Source organism: Acomys russatus, chromosome 7, assembly GCF_903995435.1.
Source record: "Acomys russatus chromosome 7, mAcoRus1.1, whole genome shotgun sequence".
NCBI classification, from domain to species: Eukaryota; Metazoa; Chordata; class Mammalia; order Rodentia; family Muridae; genus Acomys; species Acomys russatus.
The window spans coordinates 3,962,749-3,978,271 of NC_067143.1; the positions used below are offsets into that span (position 1 = coordinate 3,962,749).

The following is a 15,523-nucleotide window of genomic DNA, read 5'->3' on the forward strand; positions in this document are numbered from 1 at the left end:
GTATCACTGTTGTTGACCGGTTGGTGGTTGGATGCTGTGGGTTGTGGTTTGTTAAACGTGTGCAAAGAAGGAACAAAGAGATGAGAAGAAGAAATTAGATTATCATGACAGTGAAGAGCAAACTTGCCCCACGGAACGCAACGCCCTCATCAGCAGGAAGTAGTCTAATGATAATGCTGCCCCGTTCCCCCTCTATCCTTTTTTCTCTCCTACCTAGTGTTAGGGGTTTAAAGATGGATAAGGGTGGAAAAAAGAGAAAGGAACCCACAAAGTAGCAAACGCCAGCTACAACACAGGGCAGGGGAGATGTTTAGTTGGTAAAGTGCCTGTCTTACAACCACAAATACCCAAGTTATGATCCCCACAATTCATGTAAAAATCTGGAGAGTTCTGTGAGAGATCCTGTATCAAAAAACAAACAAACAAAAAACAAAAACAAAAACAAAAACAAAAACAAACCCCAAACAAACAAAAAGAACAGAGTAGAGGGCTGGGGTGTGGTTCAGTGGTAGAGCTCTTGCCTAGAATTCCTCAGTGAGGACCTGGGGATGTGGCTCAGGGGAAAAGCACCTGCCAAGAATCTCCCAGTGGGGGGCTGAGGGTGTGGCTCAGGGGTACAATGCTTCCATACCACATGAAAACTCCTAGATTCAATCCCTACTCCTGCAAAAATAAATACACACACACACACACACACACACACACACACACACACACACACACTCCTGAGTACACAAGGAGCCCTGAGGAAGGACAGCCAGTCTTGGTTTCTGTAGACATGCTATCTTTATTAGCCTAGGCTGAAAGCAAATCCACCACCACAGACTTTATGTTTATTGTCCTAAGCAGTAAAGAAGTTGGTTACAAGAGGGACAGCACATTTATTACTAGGACAGCAAGCAAAGCTGATCTGCAGAGATGCTATCTCACAGGGCTGCCTGCTGGACACACATCCTTGAAGGGCAGCCTGGGAAGGGGCAGGAAGAGACAGCATAGTCCTGTTTCACCAGCGCTGCTCAGGCCTCTGCCATCTGTAGGGCACCTCTCAGTGTGCTGTGAAATACTCTGTCAGCTGTGTTCCTCACCTCCTTAGTTCAGTCACAGAGACTCCTGTTTCCTGAGTGGAGGGCGCTGGGCAGGAGTGTCTACGAACCATAAGAAGGAGCATTGGGACGAGGGAGGGAGATTCCACACATGTGAGTGTGGGAGTCTGAGTTCTGAGAAGCTGGAGACTGGGGCTGGAAGTAAAGTGCTTGGCATGCAAGCATGGAGATCTGAGTTCCAATCCTGAGAACCCCTTAAAAAAAATGGCACTGTTACACACATCCAAACCCCTCATCGATGTAGGGGGTGGATACAGGAGGTTCACTGGGCCTTGCTGACCACCAGCCACGCTCCTGGTTCACTGAGAGACTTTGCCCCAACGGAATAAGGTGGACAATGAGAGAAAGGGACCTCTGGTCCTCTCCTGGCCTCCATGCCCATACACAGATGCATGTATGGGCAGACACATTCACACAATAGTCTAAGCAATAAATACGTGATCAGAGAGGTGTTGGAGAGTCAGTCTCTGGGCCCAGAGCAGCACAGGCGTCATTGTCATAAATGTCACTGGCCTTTCAGACTTGGGACAATGGATTTAATTAGGGTTTAGGTAAAGAGACTGTGTGCAGAGAGCCAGTCATACCCCTGTTCTTTTTACACTTTCCCGAAATTTTATCCTCTTTGAGCAAGCTTCCCTGCTAATGGGTCCTCCCACACTCAGGTCTCAGCCCTCAGGAATCCATCCAGTTAGACCCAGTGTCAACAGAACAGGAAGGTATGGACTGTGGTGCTCAGCCACAGTCCTTGGTGCAAGTGTCCAGCTCACAGCCTTAGAGGTGTGGCTCAGGCATCCTCTGTGTGCCAACAGGGCGGGGTGGGAGTGTGGAGGAGCTTAAGGCTTCATAAGGCCTTGCAGAGAGACCTCTCAGCTCCAAGCTCAGCACCCGTCCTGGATGCCTGCCACCATGTGGTTCCTGCTCCTGTGCCTTACCCTGTCTCTGGAGAAATATGGTGAGAAGTCGAGGGATCCATAGGAGGAGAACGGGACCAGGCTCCTCCTATCCTCACCCCCCATAAGTTCTTCCTCTCACCCCAGCATCCCACCCACATCCTCCTGTCCCTGTGGTCCCACACTGATACCCCACCTCAGCCCTCCATGCTGCACAGGCCTCCGTGCTCCTTCCTTTCTACCCTGAAGTCTGAGAACATCTCTTCTCCTAGTCCACTCTCTGCCTCCAGCCGCTTTTCCTCAGGGGCAGATCCTGGGTCAGCTCTGTGTGTCACAGTGGGATTCAGAATCCTCCACTTGAGACATCACTCTGCCTCCCAAACCTCAGAGCCCAACCAAGACATTACTGTCCCTTCTCCACCAGCTGTTACTGCCATGCTCTGCTCTGAATCTTGACTTCTGTTCCCCCACCCCCCGTTCTGTTGCTGGGGGACACACCCTGTTTTATCAGAGACTATAAATAGCCCCCCCACCCCTGCAATCCGGAATTGGGGTTTTGGAATTTTCTCTTTATTCTGACACTGTCTGGACTTTCCTCCAGGCGGGGCAAAACCAGGGCTCCTCTAGAACTGCTTCCTGGGTCTACGTGCTTTCAAATTTCTAATCTAGTCTCTGTCCCCATGCTTTCCCACTCTGTTCCCTCAACCCTACACAGACCTCATCCATGGGGGCCCATCTGCGTTTCAGAAACTCTCTGTTCCTGAGAACCCGCAGCTTCCCCCATCCCCCATCCCCTATCCCCCATCCCCACCCTCCATCCACCACCACCATCCCCCAACCCTCATCCCCATCCCCCATCCCATCTCCCACCCCCCTACCCTCCATCCACCACCACCACCCCCTAATCCCTATTCCCCTCCCCCACCCTCTACCCCCCCACCCCCCCCCACCCCCCATCCCCCATCCCTCGCGTCATGCCCCTGCTCACCCCAAAGCCCCAGACCCATGCAGTCTGCCGCCTGGGGTCAGCTTTCTGCTCAGAGCATAATGTCTGCCTAGTCGGGGCAAGCCAGCACTTGCCACGCCAGGTGACAGTCCTGAAATTCAGTCTATTCTAACATTCTCCAACAGGACCCCCCACCCTCAGTCTGGGTCCCCTCACGTCCACAGGGTAGGTTCCCCACCAGATCCCTTCTCCTTGCCAACCCTGAGCTCAGCACTCCTTTCTACAGGCGCCCTGCCCCTCCTTGTGACCAGGATCATCGGAGGCTGGGAGTGTGACAGACATTCCCAACCGTGGCAGGCGGCTGTGTATCATTATGACAGAGCTGTGTGTGGGGGCATCCTGGTGCACCCCCAGTGGGTCCTCACAGCCGCCCACTGCATCAGCCGGTAGGATGGGCTGGGATGTGGCTCGTGATCAAAGCCCTTGCCTGGCATGCTAGAGGCCCTGGCATCCATCTCCCAAGCACTTTAGTAGGAGAAGGACAATTGCGGGTTGAGGGAGGTTTTTATTTTCCGAGGAAGAACATGCCCCTCTCCTCCTTGGATGACCCCGTGGGACCTATGGGTTGGAGGGATGAAGGATGATGTTGGTCCAGAAGGACAGGGGTGGGGGGGGGAGGGGGGGAGGAGGCAGAGCTGGGGGCTGAACCACCACCTATCCATGGCCACCTGGGTCTCTCCTCATGTCTCCCCATGCTCCTGTCTCACTGTCTCTTGGCATCCTGCTCTGTGTGTGACAATGTGGGACTGTGTTTTGGTCTCTCCTCCTTCCCCCGTATCTGTGGGTGTGTGTCTCACCCATCTCTGTCCTCCTCTAGGTGTCTTGGTGACCATCTGTCCCTCCGTGTCTCTCCCTTTAGATTTCTGCCCAACCCTGTCTGGAGGTCTGGGTCTCACTCTCCTTGCTGCATCACCACTGTTCACACTGAAGAGTGTAGCTTAGGTCTGACCTAGTAGGACAGGAAGGACCATTCCCCATATGCATGTGTGAGAGAAGCCCTCAGTTTCCCCAGACCACTCTGGCACTGTAGGGCCATGTCCATTCCGGGGACATTCAGAGAGAGACTGAACCAGCCTAGAGCTGGGTGAGGGCAACTGGGTGAGTACAGAGTGAGGGCAGGGTGCTGAGGGAAAGTGGGCTCAGACCCTGGGCTGTGGCCACACTGTGGTCCAGGGAAGCTCAGACCAGCCCCACTGCCCCGGAGTGGCTCTCAGGCCCTCGCCTTCTCTCTCCCTTTATTTCCTGCCTCTCTCATCCACCTTGAATGCTTTTCTCTGCCTTTTGTCTATCCCCAGTTCCTCCTCCCGTGCACACGCTGCTCCCTGGTGCTCTTCTCCGCTCTTTTCCTTCTTCACCTTTGTAGCTCTCTTGTTTTGATCATGTGTGTGTGGTGTATGTGTGTGTACTGTTGGTGTGTGTGCGTGAGTGTGCATGTGCATCTGGAGGCCAGAAACAGATGTCAGCTGTCGGCCTCCATTGCTCTCCAGCTTATGTTTTTTAACTTTTTTTATCGCATGTATTTGTTTTGTGTGTGTGAGTGTGTGCATGTGTGAGCATGCATGCCCATTACACACAAGTGGAGGTCACGAGACAGCCTGCAAGAGTCAGTACCATCCCTCCACCACGTGGGTCCTGGGATTGAACTCAGGTCATGTGGCTCAAATACAAGTGCCCCTACCCACTAAGCTGTTTCTCTGGTCCTGCCTTAATAATAATAATAATAATAATAAAATCTGGATGTGAGTGTTTTGCCTAATTGTATGGCTGCGTATCATGTGTGTACCTGGTGCCTGGAGACCTGAAGTGGGCTGGAACTGGAGTTACATGCAGTTGTGAGCCATCAGGTCTGTGCTGGGAACCAAACACGTCTCTTAACCACTGAGCTATCTCCTGCCCCTGTTTTTTGAGATAGGAGCTCAAATATTCGGCATAGCTGGATGCCAGGCAGCTCTAGGGGCCATCCCGTCTATGTCCTCTGCCACGGGGACTGTAAGCATGTGCTACTCAACCTGAGTTGCATGTAGGCTCTGAAGGTCCAAGGTCAGGTGCTCACACTAGCACAGCAAGCACAGACCCATGGAGCCATCTCCACAGCCTGGTGCCTCTGTCTTTTCCATTCTGTGTCTGCCCATCACCCCTCCCCTTCCAGAATGTTCTTGCTGTCTCTGCTTTGCTGCTTTCCCACCTTCTCTTTCCCCCATCCTTTTCTCATCTCGTTCCCCCTTTTGCCCGATTCCCTGCGCCCCCCCCCTTCCCCCTCATCCTTGCTTCCTCCCTAGAAACATGAACGTGGGACTAGGTCAACACAGCCTGAGTTCTGATGAAGACACTGGTCAGTATGTGGCTGTCAGCCGCTCCATCCCACACCCACTCTACAACATGAGCCTCCGAGAGTCCAGAATTCCCAGCCCGGGTGCTGACAACAGCCACGACCTGATGCTGCTTCGGCTGAGTGAGCCAGCCAACATCACAGAGGCCGTGAGCGTGCTGAGCCTGCCCACTGAGGAGCCTAAACTGGGAAGCCAATGCCTGGCATCTGGCTGGGGCAGCATCAATCCAGATGAGTGTATGCCTGGGCCATTACCCTATAGCCTGGAATAGAAGGCACAGTTCTAGATGAAAAGGCTGGGCTGCTGATCTTCTGTATACCTGCTACACTTGTGTTCTCTTGGCCTACAGCTATAGAGGCAAGGACCCTGCAGTGTGTGGACCTCAACCTCATGTCCAATGATGCCTGTAAGATGGTTTATTTGCAGAAGGTGACAGAATTCATGCTGTGTGCTGGGCACCAGGGAGGCGGCAAAGATACCTGCATGGTGAGCAGCCCCAACCCCTAGGACCCTGACAGGACAAGATGCTGGCTGAGACATCCCCAGCCAGCATCTCCTCAGTTGCTTAGAAACTGTAGCCCTTCAGCGTCTCCAGTGTGGCAAAGCCCCCTCTACCCCAGCCCTGTCCCTTTCTCCCAAGGCGTTGTCTGTCTCACTCTCCCACATGCAGGCTTCTCCGCCTGTGAACAGCTTTCCTTAGGTATCTCCTAGGTGCCCGTGACCATCCTAGGCCCTGGGCAGCCAACAGGGAACACAGAGCACCATGATGGGGGTGGGAATGTTGCTTTGCTCTTCCTGGGGCAACAATTTCTACTCATCACAGACAAGAGAAGACCCTATACTATATCCATGCATCCTGGTAAGCTCATGAGTTATAGGAGCTAGCCTCAGGAACATGGCGACTGCGTCACCAAAAAGCCTGTCGCAGCACAAGTGACAGCTGTGCAAAGTTACCCCTCTGGAGTCCCCTGCACAGCGTCAAGCAGTTTCAATGAAGAGTGTTCCCCTCCTGAATCCCCTTGCTCACTCCAGGGAGGGAGGGTTTGATGTGGCGAACACAGCTCCACAAAGAGGGGCAGCCATAAGCTGGAAGCACAGTGCAGACACAATGGGAGTGGAATGCCATAAGGTGGTGGAGCCATGGGGCAGGTAAGAGGCCTAGGAGGCTGGGAAGGCCGCCTGCAGGAGGAGGAGATGTTGTGTGCAAGGGAGAAGGGGCAACATCAGACACTGTGTGTGGGGTGGGGGTGGGGGGAGGGTACCATTAGGAGAAGCAGAAGGGAAAACAGGTGCCAGGTCCCCAGCGGAGAGGGGCTGGAGAGTTTGAGAGACACCTAAGGGGCTTGTGACTAGGTAGGCATCAGCAGACAGAGAGTGGACAGACAGACAGGAGGTCGCTTTCTGCAGAGCCTCAGCTGGGCCACATGGGATGCTTTTCCCCCTGGGGTGTGCTGGAAGCTGGGGATGGTGCTGAGCTGAGCAGCAACAGGCTGACTCTGCTCACGAGCTCCCTCTGGTGTCCGTGAGGAAGGGCTGAAGGAGGAGGAGGGCTTGTCTCAGGGAGACTGCAAATCTTCACTTGGTCTCTCTTACTGCACTACCTCCAAGCAGTGTCAGCGCTGTAACGTCAGAGCTAGCCTTTTCCAGCCCCTGTTCACATCCCTCGGTGCCTTGCCCACGGAGTGTCTATCCTAGGAAAAGTTCATGGGGAGGGGTCCTTGAGATGACACCCCCAGGAGCAAGTGTCCCTTCTGTTCCCTGCTGCTGACGTAGGACCCTGCCTTCAAGACAGGAGCTGCACCTATTTCCCTTCCTCCTTTCTGAGGTTTCCAGGCTATGGCCCCTTTAGGAAGCTATCCTGCCTTCTTCTGGAAGGCGTAGCTAGGAGGTTGCAATCAGTAATCTGGTGGTGGTCAAATATGAGAGATGGGATGCCAGACAGAAAGTGGGCTGTCCCCTCTCACTCTACACTGTGCCTTTTCCCCTTAGGGTGACTCCGGAGGCCCCCTTATTTGTGATGGGATGCTCCAAGGTATTGTGTCAGCGGGTGGTGACCCTTGTGCCCAGCCCAGTTGGCCTAGCATATTCACCAAGCTGACACCATACATAGAGTGGCTCAAGACCACCATGGAGGACAACCTGTGAGGAGATCCCTGTGCCTTCCTTAGTAAACTGACAGCCATCGTATCATGTTCTGCACTGTTTCCCTTTTCTGGGCTCTAGGCACCTGGGGGCCCAGAACTCAGCTGACAGAACCCAAAGCCTTTGGGTCTCCAAACGCAGGTGCCAGGCATGGAGACAGGACCTCAGCAGGAAGAACGGAGCTGAGATATGTGGGAACCAGCAGGTCTCAGATGGGTCCCGGGTGCCTCTCCTGCCTCGGGAGCACGACAGATCTAGAAATTGCTCAAGCAGAAGAAGGTGGTGGTGTCCCTGGCATGCGTATGATGGAAGAAGGGGGTCACCCAAGAGACAGGACAGAGTACATGATGACAAGTCCATGGAGCCCCTGAGCAAGATCCGAGGCCCAGGGAACTGGGGACATAGTGGAGTGATGCCAAAATGTCACCCTCATTTTTCTGGAGGCACCAGGATGCCTAAGGACATTCTGAAAAGAGGAAGAAGGTCACCCCATATTACAGGGCTGGAGCAATGGAGGGGGAACCTCAGAGTGGGGAAGCTTATTCAACGTGTGGGCGTTGGCGACCACAAGCCACAATTAGCAGTAGGACTCTCAGTCACAGGCTACATGGAGCTAAGGTGTGTCATAGGTGAGGACCATGACAGGAAGCAGATAGAGATCTAGAGACACGCTCCCAGGTGGGCTGTGGAGTGAAGAGCTAGACCCAACCATTGCCTGCCCGGTAGCTCCTACGGTCAGCGGTGTGTGAGGACACGTCTGAAGTGTTCCCAGCCACAGCCACTGGCCAAGCCTGGCATGCGGGGCACTCACTGGTACTCAGGGAGGCGGGGGGTCGCATGACTGATATGCTGTCCGTCTCCAGTGTGTACAGGACATAGCTCAGGAACCCAGATACCCAAGTCCAGCTTCACATCCCCAGCCATACTGTCAGCACAATGCACTACTGATATCCAAGGCTCCCTTGTCCTGAGACCTCTCAGGCAGGGAAGTCCCCAGGAGGGATTCACGTTAGGGTTCTTTCATGGTTGCATGCCCAGGCCTCCTGGAGAATCTTCTACCATTCAAGGAGTGAGGGAAGACAGACTGAGGAAGGAGAGGAGAGGGGGAGGAAGAAGAAGATGGAAAAAGAGAAGGGGGAAGATGAGGAAGGAGAGGAGTGATGAGGAAGACAGCAAGCCTGGCACCATCCTGTGGGAGGGTGCCCAGGGAAAGCTCAGGTGTGGGGGCAGTGGGAGGCAGAGTGTGAACAGGCCTGAACTCACTCAGAACACGACGATGATTCCATTGCTGCTGCTGCTGCTGCTGCTTCTTCTTCACACCCTTGTACAAGAAGAAACCTCACCCTAAGTCCATGGGGTAGAGGGGCACCCTGCACTCCACGCTACACATGGGAGACCGGAGTGTGTGCGCCACGGCCTGGGAAACAGAGCATGGCTGGGGTAGAATACAGGACCACACAGGACTGCATGCAGCAGGATCAGGATGACAAAGGGTACTCAGGGAGCCAGGCTAAGGAGTGACATGGGTTACTGAACTCTGGTTCCTCTGGGGAGACTGGAATTGTGGTATCAATATCCTTGAAGGCTGGCAGGATGTGAGGCGCTTGTGATGCTGGTGGTCCATCCGATGGAAAAAGCAGCTAGGGTGGGAGCTTCCCATTGGGTGGGACCTGAGGTCTCTAAGGTCTCCTGGTGACAGACTTTGAGGGAAGAGGCTGCTGTTGAGTCCCAGCTCAGCGCACCCTGTTAGGGGGCCATTCTGATATGAGTAGTTTGGAGGACATTGGGTAGGGCGGGACCCTTCCCTCACAGTCATCGGCCTATGAAAGCCAGTGCATGGGCTGCAGAATAGTAGGACAGGGCCTGAGTCACAGCTGTGGCCCTGGATGTGATGTGATGTCCTGACCTATTCCAGGAGCTGACTCCTGTGAGATTATATCCCAATAGGAGGCTGAGAAAGAACATGGATGCTCTACTGCCCCTTCCTACTGAGCCTGTTAATCACACGGACAAGACAAATCTCCCCCCCCCCCCAGGAAAAGCTCCCTGTTCTAGAGGCTTTAGAAATAGGGTGGAGTCTGCCTAAAGCATAGGTCATGACATTGTCTGTGCTCACCCTGGAGTGCCTCTCTCTGCAGTAAACACTCTCATCTTCTACACAAAGCTCTGTGCACCTCAGATGAATTCCCTTCAATGAAGATCACAGAGACTGGGGACCCACAGGTGTGTGAAGGGCCATTTAATAATCAAAAATATCTAATTTCCCGGGAATGGTGGCACATGTCTTTAATCCCAGCACTTGGAAAGCAGATCCAGGTTGATCTCTGTAAGTTCAAGGCCAGCCTGATCTACAAAGAGAGTCCAGGACAGCCAGGGCTACATAGAGAAACCTTATCTCAAAAAACAAAAACAGAAACAAGAAAACAAAATGTGTGTGTGTGTGTGTGTGTGTGTGTGTGTGTGTGTGTATTGGACTCCAGGTTGAGTAAAGAATGTCTTAATAAACACACCGAAGGAGATAAGACAAGATATTAACAACATTGACCATGAAAACATAAAGCAAGGTCAGAAAAAAAAACTGCTAGGTAGGAAAATTTTTATAATTGAAAAAGAAAACTTTCAAAATGTAAGGATTTGGGCTTTGCTCATTGTGCAAGTGTGAAGACCTAGGTTCAGATCCCCAGTGCCCTCATAAAATCCAGTCAGGGTGATGTTTATTTGCTGGGGAGAGGAGACAGACAGATTCCTGGAGCAATCTAGCCAACAAGTCTACCTGAATCAGTGAGAGACTTTGTCCCAAAAAGAAAGAAGAGGGGGAGAAAGAGGAGAAGGAAGCAGGTGAAAAGGAGGAGGAAGAAGAGGAAGAGGAGGTGGAAGCGGCAGAAAAGAAGAAAAGGAGAAATACCACACAATTAGTAATTTGCAATGTACTGGGAGGAATGTCAAGTGTCTGGCTTCAGACCAGAAGGTTCTTCAAGGTGCTCCATGTGTGAGCTGGCACCATGTGTGAGCTGACACCATGTGTGAGCTGGCACCATGTGTGAGCTGGCACCATGTGTGAGCCAGTATCATATGTGAGCTGGCACCATGTGTGAGCTGACACCATGTGTGAGCTGGCACCATGTGTGAGCTGGCACCATGTGTGAGCTGGCACCATGTGTGAGCTGGCACCATGTGTGAGCTGGCACCATGTGTGAGATGGCACCATGTGTGAGCTGGTACCATGTGTGAGCTGGCACCATGTGTGAGCTGGCACCATGTGTGAGCTGGCACCATGTGTGAGCCAGTATCATATGTGAGCTGGCACCATGTGTGAGCTGACACCATGTGTGAGCTGGCACCATGTGTGAGCTGGCACCATGTGTGAGCTGGCACCATGTGTGAGATGGCACCATGTGTGAGCTGGTACCATGTGTGAGCTGGCACCATGTGTGAGCTGGCACCATGTGTGAACTGACACCATGTGTGAGCTGGCACCATGTGTGAGCTGGCACCATGTGTGAACTGGAACCATGTGTGGGCTGGTATCATGTGTGAGCTGACACCGTGTGTGAGCTGGCACCATGTGTGAGCTGGCACCATGTGTGAGCTGGTATCATGTGTGAGCTGGCACCATGTTTGAGCTGGCACCGTGTATGAGCTGGCACCATGTGTGAGCTGGCACCATGTGTGAGCTGGTATCATGTGTGAGCTGGTATCATGTGTGAGCTGGCACCATGTGTGAGCTGGCACCATGTGTGAGCTGACACCATGTGTGAGCTGACACCATGTGTGAGCTGGCACCATGTGTGAGCTGGCACCATGTGTGAGCTGGCACCATGTGTGAGATGGCACCAGTGTGAGCTGGTACCATGTGTGAGCTGGCACCATGTGTGAGCTGGCACCATGTGTGAACTGACACCATGTGTGAGCTGGTATCATGTGTGAGCTGGCACCGTGTTGAGCTGGCACCATGTGTGAGCTGGCACCATGTGTGAGCTGGCACCATGTGTGAGCTGGCACCATGTGTGAGCTGGCACCATGTGTGAGCTGGAACCATGTGTGAGCTGGCACCATATGTGAGCTGGCACCATGTGTGAGCTGACACCATGTGTGAGCTGACACCATGTGTGAGCTGCACCATGTGTGAGCTGGCACCATGTGTGAGCTGGCACCATGTGTGAGATGGCACCATGTGTGAGCTGGTACCATGTGTGAGCTGGCACCATGTGTGAGCTGGCACCATGTGTGAACTGACACCATGTGTGAGCTGGTATCATGTGTGAGCTGGCACCATGTGTGAGCTGGAACCATGTGTGAGCTGGCACCATGTGTGAGATGGCACCATGTGTGAGCTGGTATCATGTGTGAGCTGGCACCATGTGTGAGCTGGCACCATGTGTGAGCTGGTATCATGTGTGAGCTGGCACCGTGTGTGAGCTGGCACCATGTGTGAGCTGGCACCATGTGTGAGCTGGCACCATGTGTGAGCTGGCACCATGTGTGAGCTGGCACCATGTGTGAGCTGGAATCATGTGTGAGCTGGCACCATGTGTGAGCTGGCACCATGTGTGAGCTGACACCATGTGTGAGCTGGCACCATGTGTGAGCTGGCACCATGTGTGAGCTGGCACCATGGTGAGCTGGCACCATGTGTGAGATGGCACCATGTGTGAGCTGGTACCATGTGTGAGCTGGCACCATGTGTGAGCTGGCACCATGTGTGAACTGACACCATGTGTGAGCTGGTATCATGTGTGAGCTGGCACCATGTGTGAGCTGGAACCATGTGTGAGCTGGCACCATGTGTGAGATGGCACCATGTGTGAGCTGGTATCATGTGTGAGCTGGCACCATGTGTGAGCTGACACCATGTGTGAGCTGGCACCATGTGTGAGATGGCACCATGTGTGAGCTGGTATCATGTGTGAGCTGGCACCGTGTGTGAACTGACACCATGTGTGAGCTGGTATCATGTGTGAGCTGGCACCATGTGTGAGCTGGTATCATGTGTGAGCTGACACCAGTGTGAGCTGACACCATGTGTGAGCTGGTATCATGTGTGAGCTGGCACCATGTGTGAGCTGGCACCATGTGTGAGCTGGTATCATGTGTGAGCTGGCACCGTGTGTGAGCTGGCACCATGTGTGAGCTGGCACCATGTGTGAGCTGGCACCATGTGTGAGCTGGCACCATGTGTGAGCTGGCACCATATGTAGCTGGAACCATGTGTGAGCTGGCACCATATGTGAGCTGGCACCATGTGTGAGCTGACACCATGTGTGAGCTGACACCATGTGTGAGCTGGCACCATGTGTGAGCTGGCACCATGTGTGAGCTGGCACCATGTGTGAGCTGGCACCATGTGTGAGCTGGCACCATGTGTGAGCTGGCACCATGTGTGAGCTGGCACCATGTGTGAACTGACACCATGTGTGAGCTGGTATCATGTGTGAGCTGGCACCATGTGTGAGCTGGAACCATGTGTGAGCTGGCACCATGTGTGAGATGGCACCATGTGTGAGCTGGTCATGTGTGAGCTGGCACCATGTGTGAGCTGACACCATGTGTGAGCTGGCACCATGTGTGAGATGGCACCATGTGTGAGCTGGTATCATGTGTGAGCTGGCACCGTGTGTGAACTGACACCATGTGTGAGCTGGTATCATGTGTGAGCTGGCACCATGTGTGAGCTGGTATCATGTGTGAGCTGACACCATGTGTGAGCTGACACCATGTGTGAGCTGGTATCATGTGTGAGCTGGCACCATGTGTGAGCTGGCACCATGTGTGAGCTGGTATCATGTGTGAGCTGGCACCGTGTGTGAGCTGGCACCATGTGTGAGCTGGCACCATGTGTGAGCTGGCACCATGTGTGAGCTGGCACCATGTGTGAGCTGGCACCATGTGTGAGCTGGCACCATATGTGAGCTGGAACCATGTGTGAGCTGGCACCATGTGTGAGCTGGCACCATGTGTGAGCTGACACCATGTGTGAGCTGACACCATGTGTGAGCTGGCACCATGTGTGAGCTGGCACCATGTGTGAGCTGGCACCATGTGTGAGATGGCACCATGTGTGAGCTGGTACCATGTGTGAGCTGGCACCATGTGTGAGCTGGCACCATGTGTGAACTGACACCATGTGTGAGCTGGTATCATGTGTGAGCTGGCACCATGTGTGAGCTGGAACCATGTGTGAGCTGGCACCATGTGTGAGATGGCACCATGTGTGAGCTGGTATCATGTGTGAGCTGGCACCATGTGTGAGCTGACACCATGTGTGAGCTGGCACCATGTGTGAGATGGCACCATGTGTGAGCTGGTATCATGTGTGAGCTGGCACCGTGTGTGAACTGACACTATGTGTGAGCTGGTATCATGTGTGAGCTGGCACCATGTGTGAGCTGGTATCATGTGTGAGCTGACACCATGTGTGAGCTGACACCATGTGTGAGCTGGCACCATGTGTGAGCTGGCACCATGTGTGAGCTGGCACCATGTGTGAGCTGGCACCATGTGTGAGCTGGCACCATGTGTGAGCTGGTATCATGTGTGAGCTGGTATCATGTGTGAGCTGGCACCATGTGTGAGCTGGCACCATGTGTGAGCTGGTATCATGTGTGAGCTGGTATCATGTGTGAGCTGACACCATGTGTGAGATGGCACCATGTGTGAGCTGGCACCATGTGTGAGCTGACACCATGTGTGAGCTGACACCATGTGTGAGCTGACACCATGTGTGAGCTGGTATATTGTGTGAGCTGGCACCATGTGTGAGCTGACACCATGTGTGAGCTGGCACCATGTGTGAGCTGGAACCATGTGTGAGCTGGAACCATGTGTGAGCTGACACCGTGTGTGAGCTGACACCATGTGTGAGCTGGCACCATGTGTGAGCTGGAACCATGTGTGAGCTGGAACCATGTGTGAGCTGACACCGTGTGTGAGCTGACACCATGTGTGAGCTGGTATCATGTGTGAGCTGGCACCATGTGTGAGCTGGTATCATGTGTGAGCTGGTATCATGTGTGAGCTGGCACCATGTGTGAGCTGGCACCATGTGTGAGCTGACACCGTGTGTGAGCTGGAACCATGTGTGAGCTGGCACCATGTGTGAGCTGGTATCATGTGTGAGCTGGCACCATGTGTGAGCTGGCACCATGTGTGAGCTGGTATCATGTGTGAGCTGGTATCATGTGTGAGCTGGCACCATGTGTGAGCTGGCACCATGTGTGAGCTGACACCATGTGTGAGCTGGAACCATGTGTGAGCTGACACCATGTGTGAGCTGGTATCATGTGTGAGCTGGCACCATGTGTGAGCTGGAACCATGTGTGAGCTGGAACCATGTGTGAGCTGACACCGTGTGTGAGCTGACACCATGTGTGAGCTGGTATCATGTGTGAGCTGGCACCATGTGTGAGCTGGTATCATGTGTGAGCTGGTATCATGTGTGAGCTGGCACCATGTGTGAGCTGGCACCATGTGTGAGCTGGCACCATGTGTGAGCTGGCACCGTGTGTGAGCTGACACCACGTGTGAGCTGGTATCATGTGTGAGCTGGCAAATACTTGGTGTTACACGGCCCGGGGCCCAGGCTGTCAGCATCCATTACAGGTCTACACTCAACAGAAACACACGCTCTCATGAAAATCCCTGTGACAAGGGCCATACCTTCAGCAAACTGGAAACTTCCAGAACCTTTATCACAGGAGAACAACATAGTCAGTGGTGGTGGTGGAGTCTTCACATCCATGAGGACAGTGCGTGCAAAACCAGAACTATGAACCATCCAAGAATGAGCAGCAGAAACACAGAGAGAGGCAGAGGGAAAAACTGAGCGGCCATACAGGTGTCCGGAGACACAGGGATACAGGAAGGCATCTCCACTGAGCGTAAGCATCATGGCATCTGTGCTGGTCCTTCCAGGATCCCACAGAACTAATTCTCTGGTCCTCTCTGCTTGGCACCTTGCCTCCACCACCACCCACCACCCAAGGTTTCCCTCTGCCACAGTCTCCAGGATTCAGTTCTGTGAGTCTCAGCCTCCACCTGCTTCTTGCCTGTACT

At 53.6% G+C, this 15,523-nt stretch overlaps 1 protein-coding gene across 1 annotated transcript; it reads left to right on the top strand.

Annotated features, from left to right (window-relative positions):
- Positions 1-2,009: 2,009 nt before the first annotated feature.
- LOC127192387 (kallikrein-2-like) lies at positions 2,010-7,474 on the top strand. Its single transcript, XM_051149672.1, has 5 exons — positions 2,010-2,055; positions 3,226-3,385; positions 5,279-5,565; positions 5,679-5,815; positions 7,319-7,474. Exons 1-5 carry the CDS (start codon positions 2,010-2,012, stop codon positions 7,472-7,474), a joined length of 786 nt encoding a protein of 261 aa, XP_051005629.1.
- Positions 7,475-15,523: the final 8,049 nt, after the last annotated feature.